The sequence below is a fragment of the Anopheles arabiensis genome, chromosome 2 (genome assembly GCF_016920715.1).
Source record: "Anopheles arabiensis isolate DONGOLA chromosome 2, AaraD3, whole genome shotgun sequence".
Lineage (NCBI taxonomy): Eukaryota > Metazoa > Arthropoda > Insecta > Diptera > Culicidae > Anopheles > Anopheles arabiensis.
Window position 1 is genome coordinate 32,777,956 of NC_053517.1, and position 13,853 is coordinate 32,791,808.

Genomic DNA, 13,853 nt, shown 5'->3' on the forward strand with positions numbered 1-13,853 from the left:
AACGAGAAAATTTCCATTAAAATTTCGTCGCCACCTTCGCTCGATCACTTAACGAACCTTTACGACAAGAATGATCAAGTACCTAGTGTTGTGTTTTAGTGGCTTAGTAGTACATCTATTTTTTTAGCTTTATTGAAATAAATTTTCACATAATAAATACGTTGCAATCCTAACTCGTTCGTGCCATGTTTCCTATTCTATAGCAATTTATAACAATAATTTAACAAACAGTTTCACTAAACTCAATAATACTCCCACGATCCATCATTATCACACTCCTCCCCACTACAGTCTTGCTTCGATTCCTCCGAACTGGCCGACGACTTCCGCCTTCGCGTGTTATACTTCTGCGGCATCCGCCGGTACGCAACGGGACGCAAACGACCGTCCCGCGTATACAGCCGTTCCCGCGATTCATTCGACTCCCCTGGCTTGGTCTCCACACCATCGCTCTTCGGCTCATCGGAGGAAGTGCTTTCCACCGTACCATCACCCCGAGAGGATTCCAGCTCCTCCTCCTTTGTGGGCTCAAAAATGGCCCCACCAGAGTCACCATCCGAGCGGATAAAAAGTTGCTCAAACTTTAGCTGCTCCTTGGACGCGTTTTCTTCTTCCGACGAATCAGCCCGCTCGGCGTACTTCCGCCTCCGCATCACCTTCCTCGCACAGGGCCTATCGCGAGCGTAGTCTTCGTCTGCCGTCTCCTCCTGTTCTTGCTCCTCGTTCGTGTCCTTCTCCTCACTGCTCGAATAGTGCGGCGCCAAATAGCGCTGCGGACGTCTTGCCGCCTTGCAACTCTCCTCCGACTGTTGCGCCAGACAGCGCATCAGCTTGCGCACGCTTCGGTTGTTGCGATCGTACACCTCGTGCAGATACTTCCGGAAGCAGCTCGGCAGATTACCTTCGTCCAACTGCTGCTCCAGCGAGCTGAACTGTTTTGGCGAACGGTTCTGCTCCAACATTCCGTTCGAATCGGTTTCCACGTGCCAAAAGTGTTGCAAAAACGTGTCCGCATTGTCATTCATCGATGGTTCGGAGCGAGATCCTCGTGCGCGTTTGCGTTGCTGCCGCTTCAGCTCATCAACGCTGGGATAGATTTCCATCGGTCGTACGATGTCGAGTTCGCCGGTCGCCTGTCGTTTCACTTGCTGACCTGCCGGCGATGGGCTTTGATCGGACGACTCGAGATGAAACCATACCGGCTCGAGTTCAATCCTCAGCTTGTCACTGTCCGTCAGCTTCCGTATGTGCATCACGTGTTGCGAAGGTTCCGCGTTGTACAGGAACTCCCCATTAACCTGCAGCAAATGCAAGCAATTCGTGCTAAATTTAAATAATTCAAACAAAATTTCCTCCCTCTTACCTCGGGTGGGAAAAATCCGGCAGCTAGCACAGAACCGAATACAACAATTTCCACGAGCCCGTTCATCGTTCCGTCTGGCACTGGTGAGACGCTGCCCCGGCGCAGGGTTAGTAGTTGAACCTGCTCGTCATAGCACAGGCCATAGGTTGCAGTTGTTCTGTTTAAAACAGTAAACACCAAAATCCTTCACTTCGAAGCTCACACAAACAGCCCGCGCAGAAGGTCAATCAAACGGGCCGGATCCGCCGTTTGTAGTGCTTGTGGAATGAAAACAACACATTTTCTTAGCAATCGGAGACACCAAGTCGGCCAAAAGGAGAGGTTGATTGGACAGGGTTTACGTGACTTTCACTTTTGTTGTGCTTTCGCACTTACATTCTGCTGGCAACACAGTTTAACCTCGGCGCTTTTTTTCGTTCCATTTCTTTCTTTGTTGGAGGCAAACTTTTAAAAGACTCACAGGTAAACGTGCAAACGTATGAGAGAAAGCGATCTTGTTCACTTGCTAGATGAACACACGATCGTTTTGCGGCTCTCTGATTGCGGCGACTCTGGTTCAGATTCATATATCAAAATTATTCTTCAAAGTGAAATGAACCTAAATGACATATTCTCTCTAGTTTAGTGAATTTGGAATGATGTGTGAATCATAAAAGGTTCTTCAATGTGACGAATATTGTTAGTCCCTAAAGGAACATGATTCTCTAAAACATCACGCATTTATAAGAGCATAAATCAATAAGATTCATATATATTTCTACAGATTCATAGATCTCACGTTTTGCTCTGTTTGCTTCTTCATTACACTTCACTACATATGATCTTGAATCTTGCATACATTAAATCGATCTTCAAATCTGACCATCGTCGGAAAATCTTAGCCATCGGAAGATACACGAGCGATAGATATTGCCAACGGTTAGACATTCATATATATTGACTCAAAGGAGATAAATGAATCGTTTTTCAAATGACTCATGACACACGATTCTTTATCGATGCATGAGTCGTTGGAGATATATGCTTGAGTCGGGAATGATTCATAAAACACAGCAATAATCTGACTCGTTTATTTTCTCATCGGCTTCTCTTTCCAGCACTTAAATAGCACTCATCTGCGCACGAAAAACATGCAAAACTCATCACATTGCTCACAGCAAATCCTTGACCGTAAAACGGCAGACTGTAATCACGATGCACGATGCAAATCGATTTGTGGTTGGAACGATAGCTCATTTGAAGACCGGATTGCACGGTGACGTTCACATTTTTACCAGTCCCCGGTGCCGGTTATGTTTACATCCGGCGGGGGTCATTCGTGGGAGTGTTTTAGCAAATGCTGGTCGGCAAAGACGAAATAGTCACAGCCACAGTCCCGTTCGTACGTGTCACCCGTTCGGTCCGACCAGGAGACTCTTTCCCGCAGGGCTAAACCCAGTACCAGATGCCGATGTGTCCATCCATAGGAGCGTCCAGATCGGTTAGGCCCTAAAATCATGCAGCTCGTACAGATAGTGACCGTGTTCAGCTGTATCATTTTACAGCTTCAATCAGCGGAAGGTGTAAGTATGCGTTCAGGGGACGGGGGCTGCTGCTACATTACAACCGGAGCACGTGCAGACACTTTGAGGAAAACCGTTTCGAGTGACCAATGCTTGCCTTCTTGCCCAAACTATGACCTTCGATGGTGACGCACGGTGCAGCTGAAGTATCGCGCTGAGCCGAACGTGGTACCGATAGTGCCGGCCAGTGCGTTTGGCAACGAATTAGAGACGACACGGAGCGCCCCAAAATCACCCCTGCTAGAGATAGTGCTTCGCATTCTGGACAGCATACAGATTGTGCCGAAGAAGCGGTCAAGGCGACGGGCGCGATCGTACAGACCTGCTTCCGGGGACGCGCTACGTCTATCTGCTACGGGTAACTGAACCGTTATGCCCCTTTGTGGAAAATTAATCGCTTTTAGTGTGTTGGTGACGTTGGATGGCTTTATTAGGGCGAAACAATAGTTACAGCATTCGCTTACACTGCGCTACCCCATTATCTGTCATTATCACCGGCTTGAACATAGAATGTTACGATCGTCGATCGTGTCGTGTTTGAAATCGCTAACTTTTCTTCGATAGCACGCCGATGAGTTTGCACTGCACGGTCCGCGGGGTCTAATACGCATTAAGTCAACAGTCATGGTCATTGCTCGCCGCGCCGTACCGATTGGGGTTGCCTTCTCTGTCTCTGTGTGTGTGTGCCTGTGTTTCTTTTTTACGTAATTTGATATTGGTGGCATGATGTCGATGATGGTGACACAGTGTTCCGTTTTTTTGTACAATTTTTCCCTCCACCCGTATTTTTTGCATTCCATTCACAGCTACCGCCGTTTTTCGGCAGTTCAATTTTCGGAGGGCGGGTGGAGAAACCACTAATGGCACTATCGCTAGAATCTAGCGAGACGGCAGCAGCGCCGGCTTCCGACCAGCTTGATGACGATGATTACGATTATGCTGATGTCGATGATGGTGATGATGTCGATGATGGTGATGATGATCGAAGGGAAGGGTTTTTCCCACTGACCAGCTATCAGCTGAGGCAGCTAACCAGCTCCAGGCGGTTTTACGATATGGTGCTGGGCGTGCTGGGCGTGATGGAGACCGAAGCGCGCCACCAGGTGCAACGTGCCCGGGACCGTAAGCAGGAAATCGTGCGATCAGCAAACGGTGGGGACGATCGGCCGACGTCCGAAGAGCAGCCGGCGTAATGTGTTGTCAATTTTGTGCTGATGAAAGGAAAACTATACACTACCGAACTAACGATAGGGAATAAGTAAGGGAGAGAAGGAAAGCGAGAGAGACAGGGAGAGAGAGAGATAAAGAGAGAGAAACAAACGAACAATATGATCCACCAAACTGGATCGGAGGGCAAACCGCGTGAACCCGGGCACGAGCCGCGCTGCAGTTGACATTGAATTCCAATTGAAATAAACTTGTACCTTATTGACAAAAGGCCGTGACGGTGGTGATGGAGGGCCAACGTGAAAGATGCAATGCAATGATCGCTGATGTGTGGAATGAACATTTTGAACGGCTACATGAGAACTAAATAGCTCCAACCGCTCTAATAGAAAGCCATGCGCAAAGTTTTAAAAGGCTTGCATGTGCGCACCCTTTACAACTTCATTTGCGCCTGATAATGGATGCCAAAAGCCTCATTTCTGTGTAGAATTCCTCCAGCAATCGTAATTCTGCTAAATTCGACTGACGTCGCACGCTATCATCAATCGGAAGTTGCACGAACTCCGACGATCGGCCCGTTGTTTACGGGCCGTCGCTCCTATCGCGCTGTCGAACTTCGGCGCACGACTTCGGTAGGTAGGTGATACAGGGCAGGCGGCAGGCCCTGATAAGGTAGCAAGACAAAAAAAGGGATTTGAACTAAATTGTGGGAAGCATACGCACACACACACGCACCCAACAACCCCCGAACGAGCGTAACGATCGTAGAGCAGTCGCTGGTCGGTACATGAATGTGCTAACGCGATCGCGTCTCCTCCGCCGCAAACATCAGCGATCGCCACCGCCACACATGAGCCATCCGGCTAGCGTACATAAAATATCAGTTCAAGTGCGACGACTTTGAACATTCGTGATTACAAGCTCGCCCGTGTCGGATCGCAAGTGATCGCTGCTAGAAGTCGGAAGAACGAAGTTCCTAGTTTCTGTTTAAAGTTTCTTTTTTGTGTGTGTGAATTTTGTGTGGAAATAGCTTAACGCCATGGCCAAGCTGGGACTGCTGTTTATCGTCATCTTCTGCATCGTTCAGGTGAACTTGTGAAACGATTTCTTTTTGAAGTAACAGTCTATTGGTAGTGAAACAGAACGCTTCAGATGCGCGATCACGTGCTAGTACTGCGAATTGTACTTGTGAAGTGAAGTGATCACGAAGTGTTCCCCGAAAATTGATAACCTAATCACTTCAGTTCACTTGCCAGCTTTAAACTTGGGCTTGATTAAAGTTTTGTTTTGGATTTTTGAATTACTTTTTTCTACAACTGCGTAATATGCTCATCATTTTGTTCTCCCTCCTTTCCTTTTCTGCCGCACTCTGTTAGATCACCCTTGCCGCCCGTCTACGGCGCGATGTCGTCGAGGAGGGTGTACAAACGCTGAAGAAAACAATCTCCGACACATTCACAAAGGAAAACGTTGATGTAAGTGACACAGCAGCTGACAGACAGTCCACTGCTAGGAACTAATTGTAATTTGCGTATCTAAATGTCATTAATTCTATTGTTTTTTCCTGTTCCTGTTCTACGCCCTAAAACAATCCTAGACCTTCTTTGACAAGCTTTCGCAGTTCGGTGAGATGTTCAAGGAAAAGGCGGGCGAGCTAGGCGACACCATCAAATCGAAGGTGAATGAGGCGACAAGCTAAACGGTCGGATCGCTAAGCTGCTTCGAGGTTACCATCACAGCGCTAAAAAAACTCAACAAACCGAAACAAAATAAAATAAAATAAAACCCTCGTTTTGCTCGTCCCAGTATACAGATATGTAAACTTCAATGCAGAACAAATATAACAAGTGATTCAACTTATTTGCTTTTTTATTTCAACTTAATTAGTTGTTGTGGATTCCTTATCTAAGCTTGGTCATGCTAAACGGTTTCAGCCTTTCTTCTTAAATCGTTTTATACAAACAGTCTGAAGATTATCATAATTTAAGCTTATTTACTGTTGTTTCTTAAAGTCGTTAAACGACTATTTGCTGTCGATCAGTATATTATGTGCTTTTTGAAGGCTTTTGGCTATTTAATTATCAATGAGCTCCATTTTATTCTAATTCCGAACATTTTAATTTAAATTTATATGCACAATGCACTGTTTGTTTCTCTTTGAACCTTGTAAATATTCGAAGATTTTTGGCTTCCTGCACTGCATGTCCAATTGTGATGCAAAGAAACGTCTTTTTCCCCTAAAACAGATACGGTGATAATTATCGCTAACGCAACTGCAATCATACCAGGAAGACTAAACACGTTCCTTTGTGTGTGTGTGAGGCGAATGAACAACTAGCTGTAATTAAAAATAAAATACATCATAAGACAAGCCACTGTACTGGTACAGGCTAGAAGGTCCGTCACTGTACTTGACGCTCACTGTACAGCGTTATTTTTGGTTATATGCTAGTCCTTTCCGTTGCTTTTGATTTTGAAACGCTTTCTAAAACGCCATGGAGCTGTCACACGTTAGACACAAATCCATACAATTGTTCATAATTTGAAAATGACAACTTAATTTATTTTTCATTTTTATTTTATTGTTTCTACATACATTGGTTTTGAATAGCTTTTAAACATACATTTTTTCCTATGCCTTACGCTTAAGTGTTATTGGTAATTGACTCGTTAATTGCTTATCCTATAATTTAAAAAAAAAAAAACAAACCAAAACAAATCCAACTACGCCAGCAGCTACGACAGCAGCTCTAAGCGCGAATGTGTTTGACAACCCTGGTACGAAAGCTTTTAGTGGCTTTCAAGTGAAAGCTTTATCTAGGAATTAAATTTATTCGTTAGACACATGCGTTTGCGGTTTCATGGATGCAAAATAGGACAGATCATAAGTTTATCTTCATTTAGATTTGTCTAGATTATGTTCTATCAATAATGGAAAAACAAAAGTTAAACATATGAAACGATAATTATTCAAAAATAAAACATTGATTTTAATTATTAAATAAATTGCACTGCACTAATCCGAACACTGTGCCAAGTCTTTAAGCCAGGCCCTCTGAATACATTCGGACAATTCTTCACTCACGCTACGCCATGCATGACTGGAATATAAATCACCCTGTCCATCATGAGATCGCTTTCAATTGGATTGAATTTAGCATAACAATCCGGAGCGCCAGTAGAAGTTGACCACTGATACTCTTTTTGGCCAGCCTAGAACCGTGAGCCGAGCTCACAAAGACACGGATGAACATAAACACACCGCACACCTCGGCCCTCGAGCTGCTCTTTTAGCTTGCCTCACATCAAACGTGTTCCCTTGGCTTAAGATTACCGTACCTTTTCCCCAGTGATAATTGGAAGTAAAAATACTGCGATAAGCAGGGGTGCGGTTTTTTTCGCTAGCAGACACACATTCAAAAGCAGCATGGGGTGGTGAGAACTGCGATTTTGCATTCATTTACTATAAAACATGTTTTTCTTTGGCAAGAATCATTTCATTCTATTCGTTCCCAATGTTGTTAATCAATTGTTTCATCTTTTGCTGTGCACTGATCGGAAAATATTTAGCTAACTTGCGAACGTTGGACTATTGGACCATCTTCCTCCACCCCCTCCGCCCCTGCACCCTCGCTCACTAAACGCACCCTGCAAGGAGATATCAATAGACGAATATGATAATGGTGCGAGAATCTTTCCATGATGTGTCGGCTCCGTTCTGCGCCCAGCGGTTTCCTTTTCCCCGTCCGCTCGTTCGAGCATCGGTCGATCGGTCGGCCAACAAAACGCACACTCACACACAGCCACAGAGAGCGGGTGGCGGCAAAATCGACCACCGGTGTGGTGGGGCGTATAAAATCGTACCTCGATGCTGTTAGGCGCTTCAGTTGTGTGTTAGAATCTGCCTCGCTCTAACGCTGCCCTCCGCACCCGCGATTAGTGTGAATCTGTCGATCGATTCAGTGTGATTCCGACGGGAAAAAAGTGAAACAATCACCATGGCAAAGCTAGTGTTGATCGTCCTGGCCCTGTGTGCCGTTCAGGTGTGTGTTTGTGCAAAACTTTGTTGTACATAAATACCGTGAAACTGTGTATGCTAATGATTTTGTTGCATTTTTATTTGGCAAACAGGGAAGCTTCGCGATGGTTCGCCGGGATGCCCCGGCTCCGCCGGCCGAGGAGCCCAACTTCTTCCAGTCGATCATGAGCATCAAGGACAAGATCGAGGGCGTGTTCCAGGAGACGCAACAGAACGTGCTCAAGTCGCTCGGCTTCCAGTCGAACGAGGAGGTGGTGCAGACGATCCAGACCAACACCAACCAGTACGTCGAGCGGCTCCGGTCGGTGCAGGGCGTGATCGAGGAGGAGGTGAAGAAGAACTCGGACATCTTCGAGCCGATCCTGAAGGACCTGAACACCAAGCTGGCCCAGACGACGGCCACCCTGTCCGAGCAGAACCCGGAGGTGGTGCAGAAGGCGAAGGAGTACCAGGCCCAGGTCCAGAGCAACGTGCAGGCCCTGGTGGCCGAGGCCCAGAAGACGGTCGAGAAGCTGAAGGAGGACACGCGCGTGCCGACCGAGAACATCCAGGACGCGCTCAAGAAGCTGTACGACTACACGTTCGAGACGTTGACCAAGACGGCCAACGAGCTGAAGCCAAAGAACTAAGGGCCGCCACTCACTCGCTGACCCCGATGGGGGGTTTGGGCGGACGCGGCGAAAGGTACAAATTTGTTAAAATAAAAATACGTTAAAAAAACAACAATACAAATGAGTGTTCTACAAAAGTTTGAGTCCTACGTACATGATGGCAAATAGCGTGGATCGCATCCAAGGTGAAGAGCGATCGATTGATTCCACCGCGTGGAACATTTTTAGAAAAATGCAACGATCGCACTGGCCCCTGAGTGTGCCCCAGGGCCGTATCTCCCCTGATTCCCCACTGCGGCACCGACGCCTTGCTGACATCGGCAATCGGGAGAGAAAAGGTTATCAAACTGTAAACCGTACCCGATTCCAGTAAAATCCCGGAACCATGGCTTTAATTTTTTGCCAAAATGTGCAAAAACACTTGTTCCCAGGAAATCGGATGATTTCGCAGGAATGCTTGCGTCGCGCGCGCGCCTGATGTCCAATATATTGCTTCGCTCAGCATCATTAGTACGCGGCGCGTACGCAACGAACTGCATCGTGCTCTTTTTAACTTCTGCGCCAATGCGATTGCCATTTCGGGAAAGCCAACACCTTGACAAAACTGCACCAGAAACCTAGGTTAGGTTTAATTTTGTTTTTTTGTTTGGTACTGTGTACGTGACGCATACGCATATTTGCAAATCGAAGCGTTTTCCACCGATCATCTGATCGACGGTAGCCAATTACGACGGAGGGTGCCAAATCGAGCACACAAGCAACTTCCGAAACATGCGTTTCCCGCCGCCCGAGTAGGCCATGGATGCGCACGCACAGCGTGTGTACGCAGTGTACAGAACGACCTCTCAGCGCAAGCGATTTCATGTTTCAATGGTGGAGGAGTTTGAGGCGCGCATCTAACAATGGTTGTGGTTGTGGCCACTAATTGTTGTGGGTCACACGTCAGAAACCGGTCTCAGCTGCGGTTCAGCACAGAGAAGTTCTCATGTCCAGGGGTGAGGGAAGGAGGGGGTGCAGATGCAGCCTACCTAAAATGTATCCACGTTTATCGGCATGTTATCTGTTGCTCGCTATCTTCACGACAGCGAAAAGATGACGCTGGTGGAATTTAAAGTGTTTGTGTTAGTCATAGGTTTATGAAAACACTCCTCCCCCACCCCATCCCGGCTCTCTTCGGTCCCACGTCCATTACGTATGTCAACAGGGGAAACATTAGCCTTAACAATAGGAAGTAACGCGCACAAGTTAATGTGCGCTTTGTAGCCATGAGCAATGCTGCCCGTGCGCAAGGCAAGCGCAATATAGCTTTGCGTAAGCATTGATGCATGAAGCTGTTACGTTGCAGATATGTACTAGACGTCAACAACAACGGAAATAAAAAATACACTTTAAAACATCTTTTTTTACATTTAAATTCATTAAAAAGTATCACCAAATAGAACTTTATTCTAGCAAAACTTGCACCTTGTCGCTCTTCTAAAGTACTTCTAGAGAATTATCTATTTACAAACTCCCCGTCCCATTGCACTCCTCCTCCTCTTCCTCCTCCTCCTAATCCAACTCCTCACTCTCGTACAACCGTGCCAGCCGGCGGATCGATTGCTTCGTTTTGCGCTGTATAAACTCGTCCACGTGCGAAAAGATGGTCACAATGCCCATCAACCGTTCCAGTGTCCCATGTACCTTCTCCGCCCGCTCGACACTGCTCTCGGGGTGCTCGCCGGAACCGACGGCCGGTGCTGCCAGCAGCCGGGACATGGCAGGCAGTAGCAGTGGTCGTGCAGGCGCTGGCGGTAACTTCAGCTCGCCATAGTCCTCGTAGTCGTCGTACTCGTCGTAGTCACCGCGGCGATCGATCGCTTCCTCCGACGAGTAGATATGGTTGGCGAGCGATCGTTTGCTGTGCTGAGGTCGGTATTGCCGTTGACAGCCACAGGATGGGACAGGGACCGCTTTCGGTTCCGCTTCCTCCTGCCGGATGCTTCTGGGCAGTAAGCGGACTGGCGGTGGAATCGTACCGGCGGCAAGTGCGAGAGCCTGGGGAGATGCTCGGGAGGCATAGGACAGTAGGAGATCGTCTTCCAGATGGTCAAGATTGAGCCTGGTGATGTCCAGCTTCGGGCGAGGCGGTCTATGACTTGTTGTGCTTGTTGTGGTCAACCTGCTCGATGACGGTGCGGTAGTTCTTGCCGTGCGCCTGGTGGTGCTGGGAGGCCTGGGACTACTGCTGGTGCTCGTTTGCTGGCGCGTCTTGCGTCGACGTACCTTCCGCACGGTAGTCGTTCTCGTGGTCGTGCTAGTGGTGGTCGTGGTGGTGGTCAGCGAATTTCCTTTACCCTGCCGTGCTTCCACGATGGGACTGTCCTCTGCCAAACGGTGCTCAGACGCCTCCCGACTGTCCGGCTGTGCCCAACCGTCCAGCAAGCGTACGTCGGCGATCGGGTCCGGCAGGGCCAGGTCCTGCTCTATCCCATTTCCCTTCAGCTCGATCGCATCGATCGGCCCGACCGGTGGCACCGGATGCACGTAACCCATCCCGAACTCATTCCGTCTGTCATCCACAGTATCGCGAGCCTCAGGTAATGGCCGATCGGCGTCGAGTTCTCTGCTACCGTTTCCCTCCAGCTCATCGGCGTCATCGAACGTTCTCGAGTGGAACTGATTGAACAGTTTCACCGAGATCATCTCACTGGCTGCAATCCGGAAAAAAGCAATAAAAAGGGGAAAAGGGAAAGAAGAAACCATAACCACCGCCACCGATTAGACTGCTGCTCGCTTATCACTGATCGCTCGACGTGGACCGCGGTCTTGGAGTACTTGCCTTTTTCGCGGTCGAGCTGCTGCAGATCGTGAAACAGCGGACCGTGCAGCACACTTTCGCCATCGTCCTCGGTTGGCACAATCGCCACGGTTCCGGGTGGCGGCTTGCTCACTTCCAAAAACCGCCCATCCAATCGCGCCACGAGGCTCTGTGACGATCGGCGATGAGGAAGGTTTTTTTGTTATTTGCACACAAGAGAAAGAGAGATAGAGAGTGAGTGTGTGTGTGTGTTTGAAAGAAATTTAGTACAGCAAAAAAAAAGGTGAAAAGAGCACTTGATTATGTCACGACTGCATTATCACTGGGGACTGCTGCTGCTGCTGTTATGTCATTGAACGTTTCTGGCCGATTCTACCGCAGGCTCACTCCCGCCGCCGCACTCTCGCGGTATGATAACACGATTCCACGTGCGTTTTTTTACCCCCAACATCCTTTTCCGGTGCTGATTAGCTAGCTCATTAGACAGGTCCGATGTAAGAGATTTTAAAACCTTTTTTTTGCTACCACTCATCACCATATTAAAATGTTCCACCCGGTTTTTTAGTCCACTTTAAATTAATAACACTTTTAACGACAACCGATCCCCGGCTCGGACCGTTTCGTTTGCTCGTTAGTGCTACTTACCGATAAAAGCAGCAGTCCCACCGCCCGCAGCAGCATGTTGGACGATTGTGGCGATCGTCCGGCCCACCGGGGCCGTTGGAACCGCCAACGTTTGGTCGACCCACCCTACTGGCCACCCCGGGCGAGTGGGATTGTTTTCGGAAGGCATGCCAAAGTCTGCGTACTATGCTGTGCATACGGTGACAAACAAACAAACATTAATGAGAGGCCAGTAAGAACCTGTTCGTCTGTTCTACCCTTTCTTTGCCGGCTAGCGGTACATTGCGAGCGAGATGGAAAAGCCCCTCCACCTGGAGAAGGAAAAGTTTGCTCCGTTTGCTTCCTGGATGGGGTGGTAATGGGTGAGTTTTCTCGGCGATACAAAATAAATAAAAAATATTTTTTTTTAACAAAAAAAAAGAAGAGCCCCGTTACTCGAGAGCTTTTACCTGTAAGCTAAACAAGCGGTTTGTGGATTTTGTGTTGGCTTTTATGCATTTAATGCCACGGAATTTCGTAAATGTTTTATCATAACGCTTTAAAGAAACGATTTTAACATACATTTACTTTACTTTTTTCTCTATTTAGAAAAAAAAACATCATTTTAAACATAGAAATTTCGAGAATTAATTAAACTTTAATGATGTTCACTTACACTGGCTTATCTTGTGTTTTTGCTCAACTATAACGACAACACACTCCCTCCTGTCCCAAAAATTCAAAAGTGAACGGCATCATTGTAAATCATTTCATCCGTTTTCCCTCATTTTTTGGGTGCCAAGATTTTGATAAGCAATCCTCCAAAAGCACCGCATTGCCTAATTTCGCATTTCGTGCAGCAGTCAAAAACTGTTCAGCAAAAGGAAGAAAAAAATCAAAAACGCTTAAAAACACGCAACCGATGTCAGGCTGGTATAGTCAACAACATTCCATAAATTCAGCTGCGTAGCGCCGGCTGACTGCGTCCCGTCTAAAATAACGCAAAACGATCGCATTTGCCGCGCCCGCAATGTTGACGGTGCGTACATGTATGCGCCCCCGCCGTTACCCGAATGAATATGAAAATCCATTTCCTGAGAAGCTGCCACCACGGATAGATGTGTGTGTGTGTCTGTTCCTAAAAGCATCGTTACACACCAGCCACACACCCATAGGCCTACACGCCGTACATGAGCTTAATTGAATGAACGTGACGCGGGCTGGAATATAGAATGTAATGGCCAACGCGCCGAAACCCGCCACCGAACCGTAAACAATACAACTATGCAACCTTGACGTTCAGCGGGAAGGATAAAATTAGCGCTTGAAATGATTTAAAACAGTTACCCACCAAACAACATAAGGGGAATTAAAAGTGTCTCTTTGTACAAATTTGTCATTCCAATACATTCGGCGTGCGTGTACCAGTGATTGCTTGGCAGCAGAGTCGCAACATGATCATTAGTGGAAAGTAGTGACGGGAATGTAGTTGCGCGATAACGCAATAATCACCACCAAATAGCCCGCACAGGACAGCGGTTCAAACAATAAACAGTCAAACGCAAGCAAGAGTGATTGATTGAATTATGTAAAGATGTGCGATAAGAATACGCCAGCAGCATATTGGCTTCCGTTTGGAAAATGTTGGTTTTTGTGAGAGCCGAACGATAATCACAATCGCTGCCCACACTTAGTAGAAGGCGGCCTT

At 47.3% G+C, this 13,853-nt stretch overlaps 4 protein-coding genes across 8 annotated transcripts; 2 read left to right on the plus strand and 2 right to left on the minus strand.

Moving 5' to 3' along the window:
• Nucleotides 1–106: 106 nt before the first annotated feature.
• On the minus strand, nucleotides 107–1,476 carry LOC120894985. Its single transcript, XM_040297920.1, has 2 exons — nucleotides 1,364–1,476; nucleotides 107–1,298 (listed from the first exon to the last, which is right to left on the minus strand). The coding sequence occupies exons 1-2, from the start codon at nucleotides 1,427–1,429 to the stop codon at nucleotides 243–245; spliced, it is 1,122 nt and encodes a 373-aa protein (XP_040153854.1). The 5' UTR covers nucleotides 1,430–1,476; the 3' UTR covers nucleotides 107–242.
• Nucleotides 1,477–2,820: 1,344 nt separating this feature from the next.
• On the plus strand, nucleotides 2,821–5,952 carry LOC120896800. Of its 5 annotated transcripts, XR_005738461.1 has the most exons (5): nucleotides 2,911–2,925; nucleotides 3,067–3,283; nucleotides 3,732–5,179; nucleotides 5,469–5,567; nucleotides 5,690–5,952. XR_005738461.1 is itself a non-coding variant. In XM_040301249.1 (3 exons), exons 1-3 carry the CDS (start codon nucleotides 5,132–5,134, stop codon nucleotides 5,789–5,791), a joined length of 249 nt encoding a protein of 82 aa, XP_040157183.1. In that variant the 5' UTR covers nucleotides 4,983–5,131; the 3' UTR covers nucleotides 5,792–5,952. The 5 variants fall into 5 exon arrangements, 1 of the variants encoding a protein (XP_040157183.1); XR_005738459.1 differs by lacking the exon at nucleotides 3,067–3,283 and having other exon boundaries at nucleotides 2,821–2,925; XR_005738462.1 differs by lacking the exons at nucleotides 2,911–2,925; nucleotides 3,067–3,283 and adding an exon at nucleotides 3,588–3,602.
• Nucleotides 5,953–7,958: 2,006 nt separating this feature from the next.
• Nucleotides 7,959–8,857, plus strand: LOC120896765 (apolipophorin-3-like). The gene is made up of 2 exons (XM_040301186.1): nucleotides 7,959–8,135; nucleotides 8,224–8,857. The coding sequence occupies exons 1-2, from the start codon at nucleotides 8,091–8,093 to the stop codon at nucleotides 8,758–8,760; spliced, it is 582 nt and encodes a 193-aa protein (XP_040157120.1). The 5' UTR covers nucleotides 7,959–8,090; the 3' UTR covers nucleotides 8,761–8,857.
• Nucleotides 8,858–10,156: 1,299 nt separating this feature from the next.
• Nucleotides 10,157–12,536, minus strand: LOC120897813. The gene is made up of 3 exons (XM_040302935.1): nucleotides 12,188–12,536; nucleotides 11,564–11,711; nucleotides 10,157–11,435 (listed from the first exon to the last, which is right to left on the minus strand). The coding sequence occupies exons 1-3, from the start codon at nucleotides 12,221–12,223 to the stop codon at nucleotides 10,294–10,296; spliced, it is 1,326 nt and encodes a 441-aa protein (XP_040158869.1). The 5' UTR covers nucleotides 12,224–12,536; the 3' UTR covers nucleotides 10,157–10,293.
• Between the last annotated feature and the right edge of the window lie 1,317 nt (nucleotides 12,537–13,853).